The sequence below is a fragment of the Vanellus vanellus genome (assembly GCF_965231255.1).
Source record: "Vanellus vanellus genome assembly, chromosome: 4".
In the NCBI taxonomy this organism is placed as follows: domain Eukaryota; kingdom Metazoa; phylum Chordata; class Aves; order Charadriiformes; family Charadriidae; genus Vanellus; species Vanellus vanellus.
Genome location: NC_138909.1, coordinates 23,273,326 through 23,294,843, shown reverse-complemented (window position 1 = coordinate 23,294,843; position 21,518 = coordinate 23,273,326). Strand labels below are relative to the sequence as shown.

General features: G+C 42.5%; 1 protein-coding gene across 17 annotated transcripts in view; it reads right to left on the bottom strand.

The window, feature by feature from the left end:
• The window catches only part of ADGRL3 (adhesion G protein-coupled receptor L3), a gene marked incomplete at its 5' end in the record, with an annotated part of 336,607 nt that overhangs the window by 178,361 nt on the left and 136,728 nt on the right, over nt 1-21,518 (bottom strand). For 13 of the 17 annotated variants that reach the window (XM_082482753.1, XM_082482751.1, XM_082482754.1 and 10 more), the window contains 2 exons: nt 2,898-3,698; nt 5,462-5,476. In XM_082482753.1, the coding sequence (XP_082338879.1) occupies nt 2,898-3,698; nt 5,462-5,476 (816 nt within the window). The remainder of the gene's footprint in view (nt 1-2,897; nt 3,699-5,461; nt 5,477-21,518) is intronic. The other 4 variants (XM_082482750.1, XM_082482743.1, XM_082482752.1 and 1 more) reach the window with 1 other exon arrangement.

Here is a 21,518-nt window from a genome sequence, read left to right as displayed (position 1 = left end):
GATTCTAAGTGAACTGGAGCCCCCAGCATCTGTTTTTTATTTTAGATGTCCTTGAAATGTATGATACCAGAGATTTCAAATATGTTACTGGCTATTTAGGTAGTTAAATATATCACTTTTCTTGTTATGATCAATTTTTGGTTTTAAGAGCTCTTCTCCTAAAACTTCACCCTTAATTGTTTTTTAACAACCAATTTGTTCGACCCATCAATTTTACAATCTTTCTTTTATTTTCTAATTAAGCAGATATTGTTTACATATTTTGCTACTCAAACTGTAACCCTCTGGAAAATGGCTGTATTGAACATTGTCTTGCTCTAAACAGAGAAACACTGGTGATTTTGGAAGAGAAGAAGGGGAACACATATCCGCAATCCCCTCTGTAAAAAAAGCACAACTAAATAACCAAATAAAAATACCCTGGGTCTTCACTGCTTTCCTAGTGTTCTATCAGTTCCTGGTCTGCTCTTTGGTGGAGGAGCTGGGTTTAAGCCAACCATGTATTTATTAATATATATAAAGCAACGAAGCATAAAATTTGGTGCTAAGCATAAAATGTGTTGTACTGAACTTGGAAAAGAAAGAGTCACGCAGACCTGGTCTTCTGGCTCCTCTCTGCAAAAAAACTGGCGTCAAGCAGGTGTTTGCACACCTACTCAATTCAAAATCAGTGCTTCTGTTTGACTGACTCGTAAAATAACATTTCCACTAATCAGGCTGTGCAGGTAATGGAGCAGTAAACTCCCTTTGTAATGGTATTTTTCTTCACTTTGAAATGCCTTGGCCCATTCGAGCTGTCTCATCAAGAATTTCACTTGCTGTCAGATCGGTCCTCTCAAAAGTCCTCTTAACCCATAAAATAGTGAGGTAATGGGATCCTTATGCATTTTTGCCAAAAAGGAAATCACGGCAATTTTCAGAGAGGAGAAACGCATATATAATTCAGCTTTGTGCCCACATTACAAAGCTATCAAAAAAGGAACGTCGGAGAAGGCTCACCAGACTCCCTGACACCGTATTAACCTTCTCATGTCCGCCACCCAAAGCCAAAAACTACTTCAGCTTTCCATCCGAGGCACTGGGAGGTTTTAAATTCTCATACAAACATAAGTGAAATTAAAGGGGCTTCAAACCACAGTGACACAAGGACAAATCAAATCCTTGCACCTCTTTCAGCCGTCTGCAAGGTTTTAACTTGCTCTCCCATCTCACCAGCTTAGACTGGGAAAAGGGGAGAACCCATTTCTTTGTTTACAGGAAAGTAAAAAAATTAGGTTTTTCACTGATGTGGGCCTTTTTTTTTTTTTTTTTTTTTTTATTAAAGATGCTATTATTGACAACAGTCACCATGTGAAAAAGCAGCAGCAGAGAGTCTGCTGTAATACCTGGAAATAATTCACTGAAAAGGAGAGAAACTCTGTGAAATAGAAGGGATGCAATTGATTTTCACTCCTTGGGGATAACCAATAGCTCACAAATTGCTCTGCTTCACTCCACCACTCAGAAAGTACCTGCTCATCATTAAGTTGGGAGAATGAAAAGTATTACCTCACTTTTTGCTCATCTGAGATCTTGCAGAGGTCAACATCATTGAAAACATCCCCGCTCCTCTCTTAACAGGCACTTGCTTTTGTTCATCTGCCTCTTCAAGATTTCCTTCTCCTCTTGTGTTTTTGTATAAAAATGAGAAATTCACTGCCGTTTTACTACTTTTGTTCCACCCCTCCCCAGATTTTCATATCCACAGTTTCTTTCAGCACCTCTTGAGACATTTTTTACATGGATAACAGGCTGCTCACAGAAAAAGGAAAAGCTCAGCAACAGAAACCTCTTGACTTCTCTTTTGCAGTATGAAGCCCTGAATCTACTCATCCAGTCTTGAGTTTCTAATTAACAAAACAGAGTGTTTTGGGAATTGCCATGTTACGAATCAAATACTTTGCTGTCCAAATTATGTCAACTCTGCCTTTCCTCTTGCTTTTCCAGCCTTTCTGAAGTATACAGTCCACCACAGGAACTACCTGATAACGATGACAATTGAGCAAACGCTCTTTGGAAATTCTTGCGCCGTCATATAAGTTTGACCACAATCTAGACTAAGTCATGTTACTAATAAAGTGGCAACTGTGAACATAATACTCGCAAAATGAATAAGTTGGTAAAGTTAAGGGAATATAACCCAAGTTAAGGGAATATAACCCAAGTAAGTAATTACCGGCATAATTTCTAACATGAAAAAAGGTGGAAAAGCTGGGAATCCTCTGGGGGCCAGATGCTCTTCTCTTAGAGAAAGTATAGTAAATCATGCTTTAAAAATAAAGAGTAACTTTAAAGAAAAGAAACCAACATTTCTGAGGATTTTGTTGTCAATTCCCCTCCTGACTCTAGACACACACTTTTGGGTGCATGCTCATGTATGCAATTAGCGGCAGCTTCCCTAAACAGCCCAAACTCCCCCACCTTAATGGAACAAAGTAATTTAAACTGGCTGGCAGTTTTCCCCCATCTGTTTGCAGCGACAGCATCTTCCACGCTTTGTTTTGCCAAAATTCCTGCAGAAGTGAAGATGATCTGATGTACAGAGGAAAATTCAATTAAGGAGAAAAGAGTGCTCTCTCTGTGATGTGAACAAGAGCATGGACATTTGGAGACTGTTTCAGGTTAGTTACAGGTAGCACACTCCTTTCTCTATTTCGTTTCAAACTAAGATTTTAAAAAAAAAACCCAACATTCTGCATGTATTAATGTCTTAATATCCATCACAGACCTTGTGGTAGGGCTTAATTTACAGAAACACTGGCAGATCAGTAAAACAGGATTGTACTTCAATTTTATGCCCTATTTGCAAGGAAAATAGAAAGCCCGACTCAGATTTTGGCTTGTATTAAAACGCTTACCTGCTCTGCTGTCCAGTGGGCCAAAATCCAAGGAATATTTCACAACATGATAGTTGTTCCATACATAAAGGAGGTTGTCCCGGGGATTATAATCCACAGCAGCAATGTACTGGTAGGAGTTTGGAAAGGGTACATCCACCATGCTATCCTTGCTTTGGTCAGTGTTATATATGTAGTCTATTTTATTCCCTGTGGCTTCATTGTCATCATCTTCATACACAGACTTCACCACATATAAAATCCCACAGATCATGAAGGCATTAGAAGCTGACCTCTTGTCATAGGCAGTATCCCACGTCCCTTCAATCCTTAAAGTGTAAGGGTTTAACTGGCTGATAACTATTTTGCCATTATTTTGTTCTGTTGCATAGATTACCCACAGCCCGTTCTCATCCACAGCCAGGTCTATGTCAGACTTGCCTCCCCAGCGGTATGGAGAGGTGTCATGGTAATTTGCATTAGCTATGATAGCCTCCCCGCTCTTTATCCTTGTCCGCAAGTCAAACTTGACTATGTTCCTGGTTCGTTCCTTGTTGAAGAACAAAGCCCCATCGTATACCACGAACCCTGTGCCGTCCACCCGGTGTGGGAGTTTGTAGGTCGTGGTTGGCCTCCCAGCAATGAAGTCATCCTTGGAGGAGTACTCCGTCAGTGTGTCTGTCCGGTACGGCGTCCAGGGCATGTAGTATATCTTGTCGGATGCCTGCAGAGGGTCCTTGCACCAGGCACCAGACTGGTGGTCAGATTCGAATAAGTGTTCACTCTGGTATACTCCTTTCAGCAGTCCAGGGCAAAGAAAAACTGTTGGAGGGGAAAAGAATTTAAAACAAAAAAACAAAGTTAATGAGAGTCCTGGGGTGGTTTGCCTAAACATCTCACCAGCTCCTAGTTCTGGAGCAGAGGACACTCAAGATCAGAGGAGACCCAAGAGCAATGCCTTGTAGTTGGAGACTAACCTTCCTGACGGCCATATCTCTACATTTGCTCCACCAAACTAATTTTTCCTGCTTTTTCTATCAACTACGGCTCATTTTCTTATTGCTTTTCAAATCTATTTTTACAGGTGTACTTACTTGGACCACTCGCCTTTGTAAACTCCGAAATGAATATGTGCCCCCAGAGGATTTCTGGGTTTGTATTTCCAGATTATACTCTGCAGTGAATCTGTACCTACTAGGTGAAGGGGTAAACTCCCGGGGGATTGATCCACATATTTATTTGAACAGCCCACAGAAGAGTGGCCTAGAAACGGAAATAAGAGAAAAGAATTCCCACCCCTACAGCCCAAGCAATATTAAATATTTAAAGGGTACCAACAGCAAAGCAGAGGCGAATCCCTTAGCAACTCAGAAGAGCGTTTAAAGCAAAGGGAGCGGGGGGGAACACTCATCTACAGATCTGTAGTATAACTAGAAATGAGGCTTTCAAAGCTGCTACAGGACACACGAAACATGCAGTCCACACAATTAAAAACAAATGACGTATGGATGCTGAAAGGAAAAGACAAGGAAGGAAGGAAGGAAGAAAGGAAAGAAGGAAGGAAAAGAATAAAGTTCACTGGAGAGGAACCCAAGGTCTAGATTTTAATCAGTTAAAAAATGTCCTGTTAAACATAGTAGTAATTCAAACTTAAAAACATATACCTTCTATTGTTACATGAGAGGAGCATAGAGGAGCGGTTTGACTAACTGGGGTGCTTTGCTGCTCAGACTTCGGGGGGGGCTGAGAGGGGCCAGGATATGCCCAGCACCTGGGAGGAGGCTCGGCTGGTTCCTGGCTGACCTTGGCAATATGGGAACGCCAATGCCAAGAGCCCAGCTGGCTGGACAGGGAGACAAAAGGAGGGATGCTGAGGAGCAAAATTGCTTCGCTTGGTCCTCGTCATCCCCAGTAGCGTCCTGACCTGGAGGCACTACACACACTTAGGGGAGAGAATATTTATTGCTTATTTGTAATGCTGATCTCCGTGAGCATGAGTAGTACAGCAATTGTGACAATGGGGGGGACAGCCAGGAGGTGTGAAGAAGTATCCCATCACACGCTTCTGGTAGTGAGGGGCTGGCAGAGGGGATCCCATGTTCGCGCTCCCTGCTTGGAGCAAAACCAATTATTTTTGGAAATACAGAAATTGTTAATATCCTCTGGAGAGCAAGACAGGAGGAATATCAGATTTAGTAACTTGTATAAAAGTATATTGCTCTATTGGAGTCTAAGTAACCACCCAGAGTTGCTGATAAAGGGGTGCTGTTTCCAAGAGGCTTTTATGGTATAATTAGATGTACTTATGCACATACGTATGCATGCACACTTTCCAAATTCTTTGAGGCAGGAGAAGGTATCTAAATCTTTGAATAGAAATTTAATGAAAAAAAATGGCACTACTGAAAACTTTTCAGCAAAAATGAGTTAGCTGGTGAAGTTGAGCAGCAGAGATACTAAATAAATTTTAACAAAAAAGTAGTGAGAATTAATGACAAAGTATTTCAACTAAAACGTTAAACTGTTAAATAACTTAGCCTATACATAAGTAATAAATATATATAATTTGAAAGGTATTTAATTACCTTTTTGTTCCACTTCTATTGTAGAGAGAGAGGTAAAGAGAGAAAGGAGAAAAGAGAATAGATTAATGGTACTGTATTGGCCAGGTAGTTTTCTTTACCTCTTTCATATGAAAAGGAAGCTTTATTAATTTACTTCAGTATGTGAACATATTATATGTATATATATAAAACCTTTCCTCTGATATAATATGCAGACAGGCTGAAAAAATACAGATAAATTTTAAGTTTACAAAACTCTTCAAGAAGAAAAAAAAAGCCCAACACTTGGGACATACCAAGCTCCCTGAACTATTTGAGATACCTTGTCAGCAGCAGCCTTGGACTAGTTTCATAGAGGAAAATGAAACACCCATAAACTGAAATATGACTGATACAGATTAATGTATAGAATAAAAACTCCAGGGAGAAACTTTACAGAATATACATCTTCATATATTTCGCCAAAATCCTGTAAAACAGAGATCCCTGCTTTAAGCAGAGGAATATTCCCTTGTAACATGAATACAGAACTTAGGAGAGTCCAATGAAGCTCATCAGCGGATGTTTGCAGAGTCCTGTCCTATGTCTTGGAGAAACAAGCTTTAGTAGGACTTGGAAAAAAACATTCAAAATATTATGATAATTATATGATTTATAAGATCTCAAAGACTTACAGTGTTAACAAGTTAAAAATATCTAAGCACTATTTAAAAGGCCCAACCCCAGAACTTGGTGGATATTTTTATTGAATTATTCACCATGCATAATAACACTGCTGAAGAGGCTGCATCCCTTCAGACAAAGCCCCTTGCAGTCAGAATAAAAAAATGCAGTGCACTTAATTGCTAAACACTCAGTACCAGTTTCCATAGCTAACAACCTCCCACAAGAGGCTTTGGGGGCCCTCATCCAAAGACCCCTGCGGTCATGGCACAGGCCCCTTCTTCTTCCAGCATGGTGGGGCCCCAAACAGCTTCTGCACCCCCAGCCTTGGGGTTTGCTGGTTCTGCAGGGCCTCTTCCCTGAAGGTGTAGAAGACAGGCCCCACAAAATAGCACTGAGGGAGAAGTGAGAACTTGCCAGAAAAACAGTATGGTTTTGACAGCTGAGAGATCTCTGTTCAGAGAAGCGAGACAGGAATGCAAAGGTATGCACGCGCGCTTTGTTTTTGCTTGCCCAGAGTTCACTCTGGCCCCTTCCAGACTGAGACATTTGCCAAATGACTGTCCTCTGGTACTGGGACTGCAAACCCCTTTTCATTCAAAAGTCTCATTCATTTGGATGGGAAACTGCAGGCTTAATGGAAGAATGATTTCAGGGTAAGACTGCAAATGCATTGGCTAGACATGCGGATCTGCACTTTGCAGTGCGGGGAGGTGTACATCTGGAGCCAACTGCAGCTCCCAAAATGAATGTTTCCAAACTTAAACAGCCTTTTTTACCTGGGCTTTGATTCAGGCTCCTTTCTACTTCATAACAGGTTAAGCTTAAAGGCAAATGTTTTCACCATGTGGCTGTCAGGGCTCTAGGGAGCAGAGACGACGCATTTCAGTGCAAGCGCCTGAGTTTTCAAGGGAAAGAGCCAGTAAGATTAAAAGGCACCAAACCCAGCAACTGGAGAAACCTGCACAGCAATTGCTCTCCCTGTCCCAGGATGTGACTGGCCACAGTTAAGTAACGTATTCAGGAAAACATTAAATGTACCTGGCAAAATCAAGAAAGCAACATGACAGCCCCCTACATGTACGGCTTCACACTGATTCTTCTGGCTGGTGGTATACTATAACTCTGGCAGCATAGAAGGTAATAATTTACGTTTCCAAACAAGCAAAAGCTTTTGTAATGCACTTGAACAACAGTGTAAACACTGTAAAGCGTAAAGCAGGAAGAGAGAAGCTTCTGCAAAAGATACGATATTTGTGACCAGCTGAGTTGAGTGACCTGAAGCACTGATTACCCTTAATCCGAACAGCTCATATGTGTTATTAGCAGTCAGTGCCATATCCAGGTCTCTTATAATTCCAGACATGGTATGTGTTTTGGTGACTTCCTGCATGGTGCTTTCCATTGTATGCATCCCAAATACGTATTTTCCTCCTGCTAATTTAAGACTTAATGCTTCTGAATTTCAATAATTACTCAGCTTATATTGGGACGTCATATTATTCGAACTGGTTGCATGGGAAGCTTGGAGGATTTAGCTCATTGAGCAATATTAAAAGGAAGGGTCTAATGAGGGTCTGATTATCTCTTCAATTATGCAACATATCACTGCACTGAAAACTCTCTTCATAAAATATTGGAAGAATTGTTAAAATTTTGCCCAGCTACCGACGATTTTACATCTCTGCAATGCCTGTGCAAGTCCACAAAATTTAAATACCGCTTATAGCACAGAGGCACCTTACCTTCCTACAGGGATCATGGAATCGTAGAATCATTTATGTTGGAAAAGACATTTAAGATCATCAAGTCCAGCCATTAATCATAGATGTCCCTCAGCACCACATCTACACATCTTTTAAATACTTCCAGGGATGGCGACTCAACCAGTTCCCTGGGCAGCCTGTTCCAACGCTTGACAACCCCTTCTGTGAAGAAATTTTTCCTAATATTCAATCTAAACCTACCCTGGTGCAACTTGAGGACGTTTCTTCTTGTCCTATCACTTGTTATCTGGGAGAAGAGACTGACTCCCACCTCGATACAACCTCCTTTCAGGTAGTTGTAGAGAGCAATAAGTCTCCCCTCAGCCTCCTTTTCTCCAGGCTAAACAACCCCAGTTCCCTCGGCTGCTCCTCATAAGACTTGTGCTCTAGACTCCTCACCAGCTTCATTGCCATTCTTTGGACACGCTCCAATCTACAGGAGAAGCACACATACACAGCTATTTCTCTTACAGTGAGATCTTCCGCTCCTGCTATTGCTGCATTGGAGCAGAACAAGGGTATTTCACCTTGATTTCCCACACCAGTTGCAGACCAGTGCCATTGGCTTCAACAGTGACAGAGGCCCAAAGGAAAATCAAGAACCACTTGCCAGGTCTGAGGGGCAAACAAGACTTTCCACATACCTGCTGTTTCTGCGGACGGCAAGAAAACCGATGCCTACAGGCGATTATCAGCCGCTACAGCCTGCCCCCGCTGTGCCTGGAGCTGAGCAATGAGGCAGATTCCTGCCACCCATTCATAGAAATCGCACAAACAAATTAATTAAATACTCAGTACTGCTGGGTTGAGGATCTGAAAATACACTCTTAATTTCTGGCACAATTAACACTTGAACAACATTAACTGCTCATTTTCTTACCACCACGTTGAGTTGCACTCAACTGTCTAAGTCGCAAGCATGCAGTGGCAGAGTCCTGTAGAGAGCTTTCACCCTGGCACTGCTTCAAACACAACAGGAGCACAAAACTGGAAAAAACCGATCTGAGTAGGGGGGATGTTAAAAGTCAATTGCAAAAGTAAATAAAAAGTTGTGCCCTGTACTTTGCCAGCTGTTTTTTTTTTTTTTTTTCAGGACAGATGTTTGATAGCAGAATAAGTGATGTCTATTCCCTGTTCCCGTCCTTCACAGGTCAAATTGATTTAATATAGAGACTCAGTGTTAAACATATAGAGACTCAGTGTTAAACATATAGTTAATGAGAAAATAGGACTAAGAAAACAGGTTTTTGAGGCTGGCCTTAGTACCACAAGATGCAACATCTCAGCTATGCAGCATCTCAGCTATGGTACTTCGTGCCAGATGTGGCTAACCGCTGCATCTTGCCTCCACCAAGCAGCTTGACCACATGCACGGGGAGGTGTAGCTGAAAAGCGGTCATGGCTGTACGCAACCAACTAGGTTGTACGCAACCAACTAGGGAGAAACATTCCCAGAAGGCACAGCACTGTCCTTGTGCCCTACCCTGATAGATGACCCATGGCGGAAGACAGTGACCATCAGCTGACTCACCACGTGGCCCTGAGCCCTCTTGCACTGGACTTGAGCATTGCGCTAATGATAAAACGAAGTCTGGAACGTGCCTTGTGCCAGGGCTCCTCATATGAGGATGGTCTGGGATCTATAGCCTTTTCTTTCTTTAATCCCTAGATTCCAAGCTCCTTGGCCAGTGTTCTGCCAACAGCAAAGCACCCACAACTGTCTCAACTTTTGACTTGAGGACTTTCCTACAACACCCATAGAGAGATCTCCCAATTTACACGTTTCTCCCCAACACACACACACCATCTGTGGGTTATAGATTGAACAGGAACGTGTTTGGGAAGCTGCAAACCTAGGAAGGCACCCCAAAGTGTGCCCATGTAGAGCCTGCTCAGAGATGAAGGTGCTCTTCTTTTTTGAAGACATAGCTGGGTGCTGGAGTCTCGATGTTCCTCTACTAAAAGAAGATTAAAGTAAACACAAGACATGTTCAAAATTCAGGGTACCAAAGCACATGTCAGTAACAGACTTCCTTTTAGTTATCACGATAGAAGGCAGCAGTCTAGGCAACTAGGCAGTACACAGGTGAGGGCAGCATCAGCTTCACAGCACATCCAGCTTAGCGGATCGTTGATGACAGGACCCTGTAGTCAGTTCTAGAGAAACTCTGTCCTCTGGGGTGTAGGAAAATCTGCTGTTGGGTAGGATGTATTCCCAGTCACACTAAAAGTAATAAGGCACATAAGATCTTGAGCACTTTCTCTTCCCAACATCTAAAATTTAAGAAAGTGGTTGAGGCCCCCAAGGGAAACGCAGCAGTTGACAGATCAGAGACAACATGAGAGTGGGGCATAGATACTGCAGGAGGGTCATCAACTTCTCTCTTGTCCCTCTGGTTCCCCATCCCAGCATCCAGCCAGCAAGGCTGAAGAGGACCACTTCTGTATGCATTTCAAACCCATGGTGCTCTACGGTCAGAAAGCGCAGGTGGTACATAGACAGATCCCGATGGGGAAGCACAGTGGAGGGAAGCTGAACTCTGCAGCAGCAGACCTAAAATAAATATATCTAAATCCAGGGAATGAAATAATGAAAATAATCTTATTAATTTGTACTTAAAACACACTCAAACTCCCACGTACAGTTTGCCAGATGAACATTAGAGAGCTAGCTCAGCACTTATATGACACAAGCTGTTTTGGCAACCTAAAGTTCAAAAAGCTGCAGAAGTACCCATCTCTGCTTCATTTTCTTCTCCTGACATAATTAAAATGACAAGAGACCACATAGCCAAGCTCGGTCCTCACTCAGTGCAGCACAGAGGCAAACCAAAGCACATGCCACCATTTCTCTCACCCACCCACTCCTTCTAGGAAAGCCTGGGGTCTCACTGTCACACAGGTGAGTTGTCACTGGACCTCAAACACCCAAATAATGGAAACACAGTCACCATCCACTGCAGCAAGCTGTAGCCAGCAGAAAGATCAGATGATGTTTTGCCTCTAGGTAAAGGAAAAGCAACAGCAATACTGTGATCTTTGGTCACAGTACCCTCATCGCAACTGTCCTCTCTACAGAAGACATGGTGACCAGCCTCCGTCCCCATCCTTCACATCACGCTGTCCCCAAGCCAGAATTTAGCTCCAGTCCCATTAGCCCCAGTGAAGCACTCATTTTATGAGCTTTTAATGTGAAAAGTTTTAACATGCAACAGGGGAAGCCCTCTTGGGTCTTGTCTCAGGAGCAAGCACACAGAATGGAAGAATTAGGTTTTCTTAGACTACTTTGCAAATACATACTGTTGCTATCTTCCTATTTTTCTTGCCTAATCTCACTTTACTAGAATTTTTAATACTTTTTTTCTCTTCAACATGACAGGTTTTCTAGAAATCATTTCCCTTCCTTTTCAGAGCAAGAACAATGTCAGCTTCCTTTGGCAAAGTACAATAAATAAATAAATACATAACAGATTGCGCTTCGTGCCCCGCTACTGCTTTATCTGGGGGATCTTCACTTGTGCCAATGGCATGCGTTTACATGCATTTAAATGGGGAACAGACCCCATTAACATTACCTGGCTTTGCAGTCCAAGAGCAACCTGACATTTGAATGTAGATCACTTAGACTTTCATCCTCCAGCCAGACAAATGAAGAAATTATTCTTATCAATTATATTGCCATGGATTAACTTTCTTGCCACTGCCAATTTCTGTTATGAAAGAACCACACACAACTTTGAGCCTCTCCATAGCAGTTCTGCACCAGACCAAAACTATTCTGCAAGCTAAGTCTTAAAGTTTGTTTAGGTTTAAATGATTATAATGGTGGAACCCACTTAGTCTGCAACATTATTTACTCTTCCAAGAAACTTTAAGGTTTTAGTAAACAGAGTATTTCCTCATTCTTGACTGTGTGTACCTTTGTGTGCACATTGTACTCTCTTCCATAAGGCTGGGAAAAAAGATATGATTTATTGCACAGGAGAAATGCTTGCCTTTTACAGCAAATGAAGTGCTAATCCTTTATTTAATAAAAGGGAAGAAAAATCTTTCTTGCTCCATTTCCAAATTACATTTTGCATATAATACCCAGGCATCAGCGAACGAAGGTGCTCTACAAGTACCTTGCGTTACAATGGCTTCATGTAACATATTCCCAAAATTATTGTCTCCTAATTAATTTCGCTGTGAAGTACAGAGATTGGAAACGTCAATAATCCATAAACGCTTGCATGAACCACAACCTAAATTAGATCCTTAAATATGGTATCTATAGATTTGCAGAAATCAAAGCTGTCGTTTTTCCTAAGTGGATTTTTTTTTCCCTCAGATTTCCATTCGTCTGATAAATTTGTGAAACCTTTCAAACCATTAATTTGGGCTTCCTTAAAATGTCAGTGCTTTCAGTCTGCTTTTTAATACATAATAACTAAATTTAATGGATGTTCACTAAAATAATACTAAGGATTATTAATATTAAAACACCCGTCAGTGTAACTTACAGTCATCAGGACCCAGGAAACCACTAATATACATTAACTCTTGTCCATTAGAGGTTTCAGTGAGATGAAAAACAGTTACAGTTTCCTACAAAATTACCTTGTGTATTATAGATAAAAATTCAGGCTATTTTGGGAGGAAGCCATCTTTTTGTTAGACATTCATATAACGAATGACAGGCATCAGAGGCCCGAACCCTCACATGGACTCTCCCCCAAACCTGAGAAATAACAAACGCTTTTCCATAGCACTGTCCTCTCAAAGCCAATTTTCTAGGAGCTTGAAAATTATGACCCCATTTCCTAATTTTAGGTACCAAAGTGCACAAAAACTATGCGTTTAAATATTTTATTAAGGGGGGAAAAAATATCAGTCCTGCAGAAAGCCGATGAAAGTTTGGGATTCTGAGTTTTGGGGTTAAACAGTAAAATCCCTGCCACATGCCCATCCCTGCAAGAGCTGATGCTGTTGTGCAGAGCAGAGATCAGCAAGATGGTTCTCAACAGTTTTGCAAACATTTGGATTTCCCAAAATTCCGTGAATAATTTATATTCTTCCTTTGCTGTTCTCCTCTTTTATTATTCCAGGTGGCAGTCACAGTGACTGGCTTCTCTGAAGAAGCAGACACTTCATCAGCTTCAGCAGATACTGAATGTGATTGTGCTGCACTTCCAAATGTATTATTCCAAGAGGTAAATATTTTTTTCTCAAGTAAAGATAATTCACTTAAAGTATAATGACTCCTGAAATATACTGCTCTGGAAAAAAAAGCAGCAGCAAGTATTGTTATATTCAAGTCTTCTTCAGAACAAATATCTGATTTTTTAATGTTTATAAATCTCTTCTGTAGATGAGATTTTATGTTTAGAGCATCATTCCAGAGATAAAGCTATCTGAAAAAACAATTTATCCCTGAATTTGGGAAACAAAAAGGTTGTTTATGCTAGTCAAAGTGTTCGTCCGAGCACTGGCCACTGCTCACCACCATCATAAGCAGAAAAATGAGGCAGGCAGACTTCTGCTGTGACTGTATGGCCAGCAGCATGTCCCCCTGTTGTCCAGTTTATACAAAAACCAGCAGTAACTTCTTAACTCACTGACACTCTCTCAACTTGTTGTGCACCAGAATTTTCCTTTTAAATTCATCAATTAAAAAGCAGCAGCAAGATGAGCTAGCACGAGAGGGGAAAAAAGGACTGTACAAGTACTGTGTGAAATTCAATTATGGCTACAAGTCATTCAGCCAAACTTTCCTTGGCAGTTGGCCTCTTACTGTTTCCAGCAAAACAACAGATGAGTGAGCTGCCATTAAATTACAGCAGAATCAGCCACCTGGACATCACTCTCCCATAATAAAAAAAAAAAAAAAAAAAAAGGGAGAGAAAGAAAGAAAAAAAAACGAAAGCGCAGATCCAGAAAGGGAGATAAGCACTGCAGGGATGACCCTCTGCAGCACTTTTTCTGTAGCTGGCTCCTGCTTCTGATGAAGAGCCACCAGGACACACCAGTATTCTGCAACACAGCCCTGCGGCTAGGACAAGCGAGATTTGGAGATCCAGTCCCCCCAATGGAGGCATGAATTAAACCTCATCCAGGCTGTGAGCTCCTTTATAAAAGGGGAAAGAGGCATTACTGTGCATTACTTACAGCTCCAGGTCTAAAAATAATAAAAAAAAAAGATAGCTGAGCATTTTTGAAGAAAGTTTATTCAATGGTACCCCTCTGGAAAAGGTCTGGGCACAAAATGAGTACCAAGATGCTGCTCCCCTCCATCAAGAAAGGCTTCTGTGCACGTAGAGGTGAACCACGAGGTGCTGGTTTGATCCTCCAGGGCTGTTGAGTGCTGCTTTCCAGGACAGGAACCTATGTTACATCTAATTCCCAGTGCTGCCAGTTCAGCCCAGAAGCACTCAGAGACAAGGCATGGAGAGCCAGCCAGACAGAATGGTTAAAAACCCCACAATGAAACAGCTGCCTGGTAAATAACCTTGCCTGGTAAAATTTAACTGCAGAGAGCTCTTGTACAAAAGTTTGAGTCTAGGCGTTACTCCCCTTGGTCATTCAGCCCACGTGTAACCAGGTCAGGTAAACGGCCTTGGATAACCACCCCACTTCCTCCTCCTCCTGGGATGTCAGACGCACAGAAAGATCACTTGGCAACTAGGCAAATGTAGTTAATTAGGAATAATTATTATTTGCATAGCTCTTTATATCTTCTTTGCCAGATGAATTGTAAACCCTCTTTGCCCGACTTTAAAAGGAACAAAAGCCTGAAGTTCATTAAAGATTTGTCCTCATCCAGGCATGAGATAAATTTAGGATGTCAAGAGCCTGACAGAGCCATCAAGGCAAACATTAGGTGTCTTGCCTTAAGGAATAAGCAGGAAGGGAAAAATGTCTTAGGTGGGGGAACGCTGAATTAAAGCTCTGTGTCTTTTTGGTCCAATTTCTCTCCAAAGAGGAATAAACTCTTTGTCATCCTGCCAGCTATGAGACTAGCTAAAAATAATGGATTCCACAGGCCCAAATGAGGCTAATCATGATTGCCAAGGCATGTCTGTGCTGTGAGAAGTGAGTGAAATCTGATGCTCTTCAGAGAAAACATTTTTTGAAAAGCTCTTTGCTCTGCAATAAGCCTTGGCAGTTATCTCATGTCTTGGAGTATCTACCATATTTCTGGTTTGATTGCAAGGCATATTGCTGACACTGGCTGCTATGGCTGAGTTTCCTTTAATAATGCTTTGTTAGGTAAAACACCGCTTCTTTTTAGCTAGTGGGAAAACGGTAAGGAAGGATTTTGCATCAATTGCCTCTCTCAATAGTACTTATTCTTAAGTGTCTGCAACTGGACGCTGTAGTGAAATGCCCATCAAAATCAGGAAAGGATTTCCACAAAGCCAAACAACAAACCAACACAATTGTTTTCTTCTCTCTGAATTAGGGGAACACCTACAAAGTAGCTGGAGAGGTGGGATTTTACCTCAACCACTCTGGAGAGCAAGTGAAGAGCAACGGAAGGAACTAGTCCTTTGGAACAAGATTTTACAATCTGCTGTAAATTTTAACAACATCTGCTATTTAAAAAAAAAAAAAAAAAACAAGAAGAAGAAAAAAAAAGAATCAAGGCATAACTTCTAGCATTTTTAGGTTTAAGTAATTAACGCAAGTATGCAGTATGTGTGTGTGCGCGCATATGTGCGCTTACATGCAGAGGAGTGATATCCAACATTATAAGATTTAAATAATTAACCCAAGCACATGTCACACACATACAGGCTTACATGTGTAATGCAAAGGTACTGGCATAACTTACACTTTGAGGCACATTTCCAAAACACTCTAAAGAAATGCTTCTGCAGTAGTCTGACACTCACATCCCATCTACAGCCCTCTAAAGCAAGTATCGCACAAAACTGCTTAGGAGTCTTCATTTCATCTTCTCTTTTGCTCTGGCTCTCAGTACTCACAACGATCAAACAAAATCACAACAGTCAACAAAATCTCAGCTGAGAGGCAGATGTTTCAGAGAAGATCGTGCCTTGTTGAATCACGAAAGGCTCCCATGCCTTTTCCCCAGTTCATGCTCCATATGTGCTGGGGAGATGGGAGAGATTGTTTGCACGCCTGTGCAGTGCAAGACAGATAGGTATAGCTGCGTCCTGGAGAGGTACAGACCAGAAGGTAACATTAAATGTGCTGGTTCTGCTGAACGTTAGGGTGTCCTCGAACCCCAGCTGAGCAAATCTCCCTCTGCTGTGCAGAAGCATCTTCCTCATCTCTGTTTCACTTGTCTCCCTGCCTTACCAAGCACCCATTAATCACTACCTACCAAACAGTGCAGAAAACCCTCATATATTTGCAGAGCTGACCAAGGAGCAGAAATGAAGGTGGGAGTCCCCGCAGTGCTCTCGGCAAGGCTGCGGCAAGCCCGCCTGCCACCAGCTGAGGCTGCCGCAGAAGCGGGCCCTTGACAGGTTGGTGCTGGGGTGTATTTACTTAACCAAGCACGCAGGTAAAAGCATTAAGTGAGAGTAGCTTGCAACAAATGTGTGCTCTGAGCCCAGGTGTGAACAGAGAGCACTTTATGGATTTGGGGATTTGGCTCCCCACTGGTTGAATCTGGGACTAAGAAGGATGACATTCTATTTTACACTTATTTTTTAACGAATAAGTACTGATATAAAGCAGGGACCTAGCTGGAACTGTCAATTTAAAGGAATACATCTGAGACCCTTAACTTGCACTGGTATATTCAGTGAAGTAAAAATATTATTCTGCTTGGCAGAACTACAAATTACAGCAATAAAATATATGCGGTGAATAGGTAGAAATTTGGTACTATTTGCAATGACCTGAATATTAGGCACTGCTAAGACCTATCATTTTCACCATTAATGAAAAAGAGACTATTTTATTTCTAATTTAAAGCATAAGAATTTATGAAGGTTCAGAGAAGTCTTTTGTGCGCTTTTGCAACAGCTTAACTTCTAATATATTAGATATGCAAAAATTAGGATCCTTGAGCTCTAGCACAATATTTACTGGTTCACATTATTGGAGCGGTCAGCGTGTGGTGCCCTCTCTCTATTTCATAGCCAATGCAGCATTTTCCCCATAATAATTCTTGCTAGAGTTAAAAAAAAAAAAAAAAAGTGTCAATGAAACACACTCATTTTGCTATGAGGTAATTCAATAGATCTGTCTACTTTGCTAGGGCTTAGTTTTTATGTAAAACAACACTTATTTATCTTGCTGACTTCAAAATGGAAAACGAATTAAGGGTGAGGTTCAGTTTTCAGTCCAGCTTTTAGTAATCTGAAAATAGGAAATAGGGCTAAGAGGGACCCTGAGAGGTCTAGGGGACAGAGCCAGCTGCCAAGGCTCTGCCTGCTTCACATAAATGCTCTCTTCTCTTAAAATCTCTTTTGGACAATTTAGATGAGGCAAACCCACAATAATTGAATGATCATATTGCCCGAGGTTCCCAGAGGGACACTGATGGGGCTGATATGGTGACACAGAGGACCTGGCCCTTTCCTTTTATTACGTGCCATTCTGCTCTGCCTTCAGGAAGCCCATCTAACAGATCTGATGGGATTGTGCCATGGCCTGAGCCCATGAACAGCACAAGCATAGCTTACATCATCTCCTGGGAGAGGCTTTTGAAGATTCAGCTTCCCAACAAATTACTAAATAACCTTGGGGGTGGGAGGGAAGCACTTTTGAGAAGAGTTAGACCAAAAATAAGCACAATTAGGTGACCTAAGGCTGGTGAGAAGAGGCCTCACCAGGCCAGAATTTGAAGCGAAACAGTTTAAGAAACATCACTATTAAGACTGGTACGGAGACACAGCCTAGAGACCACTCAACAACACACATCTCAAGTAACAGACACCACAGCTCACCTCATTGCTAACCCAGCCTGCTTTTTCCAAGTTCACCTCTCAGAGAGAGGCAGCAGTTTCTGATGACCAGCAAAAGACCAACATGATAATAATACATGTTCCTGGCAGTGACAAAACATTATAAAAGGTAGATGGATGGGATGGCTCCAGTGCTGCAGGCTCACAGGCAGCTGGAAGACACAACTGATGTAGGGTGGGGAAGAAGGAGGAAGCAGCAGCTGAGCCATCCTGCCCTTTGGTGTGCACCAAGGTTTTGCTGACCCCGGGCCAGGCTCCCAGCAAAGGAGCCCACCATTGGGCTGCGGCATCCAAGTCTGGCTCACGGACTGGGACCTTTCTCATGACTCCTGTTTTCAAGCAGCAGAACACGTGCCCTTGGAACACACCACTGGAAAGGAATACAAAATGGGTACAGAAATGCTACTTCACATGGCATTTCAGGGCACATCAGAATGAAGTAAAGCCATCTCCATCCCTGCAAAAATCCCCAAATCGCTTCTGCATGAAGGCACATCCAGAAGAACCCATGCTTCCTTGTCCTCTTCTTACGTGACCACACATCCATCTCCCAGCCAGTGTTTCTGCCACTTTCACTCCCACAGCTGTGCAGCAAAGACAGCATTCCTCATGACAGCTGCAAAATCTATAGGTAAAGACAGATCTGATCAATTTACAGCAACCCCTGCTGCTGAGTCGAGCTGCAAAACAATTCATAACCCCAGCAGCTACCTCTGGTTTTAAGCCATGAGGAACCTTCTGGGCAAGGCTATGACGTTGCTCTTGTTGTGGCCAGCAGCCAAGAAGTGCAAGATGGAAGCAGCCGGCTTTGCTGGCCTCTAGATCTTTTTGTGGACCTCTCTGACTGTTTGAAAAATACACCTTCGACTGATGGCTTCTGAATCCTCCGTTCAACGCATAGACTGGGTATTAGAGACTCCCTCCAAACTGCACCTGAGCAAGTAGTCTCTCCGAAGCCAACACAAATGCCAACACCCTGAAACCCTGGCAGAGCAACTATCAGTGACCTGGCACAGCTGGCCAGGTATTTAGTTCGCTGTCCATTAGTTTACAGCAATTCTCTGTTCACAAACTCTCTAGGAATATTATTACTCCGTTTTTCAGGATGGCAAGAGGGAAAAAGAAGCAGGGATTTTACAGTTTGCTCCAAGTCATGCAATGAAGTCAGAGGAAAACTGGACCAGGTGCTTGTGGCACAATCTGCAGTAAATTAAGTGAAATGAAACGGCGTTTGACATATGGACAGCTGTGCACCAACACAAGGACAGGATAAATATGTTCAATGAAAAACTGAGATGACAAGTCTAGTACATCAGAGCACTTCAGAGATCTGGATGTCCCACAATAAACCTCCATTTGCTAAACATGTTTCATTCCTTCCTGAAGTGTGAGTGGAGCCAGGAGAAAGCATCCACGGTGTAAACAGAAAGAGCACATTAAAATCTCTTATTCTCTCTGCATGTTTTTGGGGGGTAGTGAGGGCTGTAAGAGAACTATGTGTAAGTTTTAAAAAAAAAAAAAAAACAAACCCCAAACCAGCCACAAAACACCTAAACAGGTATTTTTAAATTATCTGTAATTTCCATCCAAAGCCACACACTACTGGATCGGACTTGGAATTTTAAGTTCTTCTCAGAAAACTTATTTCACTTATTTTCACTGCTTACAATTCTGGCCATCTCATCTAGTGACTCCATCACAACCAAATACAGAGAGAGAATTCCAGTCAAAAAGAAGAAAGCTTTGAAGAAAGGGATGAAACAATCACCTCACAACTGACATTCACAGGAAAAAAGAAATAAATACTTATTTTAAAACTATATACATATTCTCAACTTGTCATGCTGATTCTTTTAAGCAAAGGCCTTCAGAAATAAAAAAAAAAAAAACATTTTTTTTTGTACTTGCTGAAAGTTAGAAAAATAATATGAACACTAGATGAAACATAAAAAAATCCTTAAAATTTCTTGTTTTGCTGTGAAGAAGGCTGGCTTTTTCATGGATGTACCTCCATTAATTATTTTGTTCCTCTTAATCCTATTTTAAACACAAGCCTCACAGATGTTGTGAAACTGCTTCTCCGAATGCTCCTGTTACGTGTGCTGGGATTCAAAACTTAGTCAAAATTGTGGATCAACAAGCCAACGACAGCATTACCCCTGTGGGTGTGACTGCCACGACAGCAAAGGTACCAGGCAAGGAAATGTCCTGTTATCTTTGATGGGACTTATCATGTAGCACTATCCCAGGGCCAGAGCAGAATTAGGCAGTGGTCCACTGCTAATGTGAGAAAAGACTGTTCTCCCAATAGCTTGCAAGCTAAACAAACAAAATAGTCAGGGTTAATTAAAGACTGATCAAGATTCCTATTTGAGAACAGCAGCAGGAAAATATTACCTGCTTCACCCAAGGTCACCCAAGGAAGTCGTGGCACAGCTGGGAAATGGTGCCCAGTCTGGATTCCAGTGCTTTAACCATAGCCCAAAATCAAATTTGAAAATCTGCAAGTATAAGGAGTGAACATGGATGCTTTCCTCGAGGGATGATGACTGCAAATGCAGCTGTCGGCATCCTTCCAGTGTGCTGTGTGCAGCCTGGCAAGGACACCTTACCTGAGTCTTTTTAAAAATGGTTGGGGGATCACAGCATCTCTTTAGAGAGACACCAAGCAGGTATAAGAGACGATTTTTCTGTTCCTCTAGTCCCACAGGTTCAATGTTGCGAACTCCTGTGGATCATGTTTGCTCACGGGAGAGGACGCAGTGGTTGGATTTGGACGTTGATGTCTTTTCAATGAACTCAGAGCAATTTTCTCTCGGTCTTGCTACCTACCTGGACGCCTGTCAGCTGCTGTCAGCAGAGACTGATTGAGAGTGGGGAGTGTCTGGTCATGGAGAGATCTGCTCTAAGGAACTGGGAAGGTTTGTTACCTTACAGCATCATTTGCAGGTGTTGGCCTACCAACTGGCCAAGCACTTCCTAGTGACAGCCTCCCCATAGATCCAACTCTACGGTTCGATTCATCAAGCAGCAAGAGGGAGAAAAGTCTGTAAGAAATGCTCCTCTGGCTTCCTCAGCTCATCAAAAGCCTGTTTCTCTTCCTGTGAGAGCTGGGCCTGGCCTCAGCCATTACAAGGTTAAACTCCCAGAAAAGGCTGCACTTTGGAAAGCCACCAGGAGATTAAAGCTGGTGCACAATACAGCTGCTCCTCTTTTACACAAGTCAGCTCCCAAGAGGAAAGGCCATGGTCTGTGCTCTAGATAAAGTGCCAATCGCCTGCTGGATGCACTTCAACCCACCACAATGCTGGCAAAGGCTTAGGGGCAGCTCCCCCCAGCACCCTGTTGTCAGAGCAGTTGTCTTAGCATGAACCTGATGGCCGTGCCCATCCCAGTAGTGGGGATGGCTGAGGAGGTGTCAGCCAGCATCTTCAGCAGCCAAAGCTGCTGGGATGCCACCAGCATGGTCACCACTGGTGACCCACTGTGAATGAGGTCTGAGGCAGCTGGGGATGGGAATGGAGATGCTGCTCGATGGGCACCGAACACAGGGAAACAATATGGGGTTAGAGCCACAGCCCCTTTGGCAAATGGACCAAGGGTGCCACCATCCTTCCCATCTCTAACAACTGAGCATCAGGGCACATGTGCTCTCACTGATGCTCCTTCTCCCCCTTTCCTAACGTCTGCACAGCCGAAGGCTCTTAGGTTGCAAGAAGTCAAACT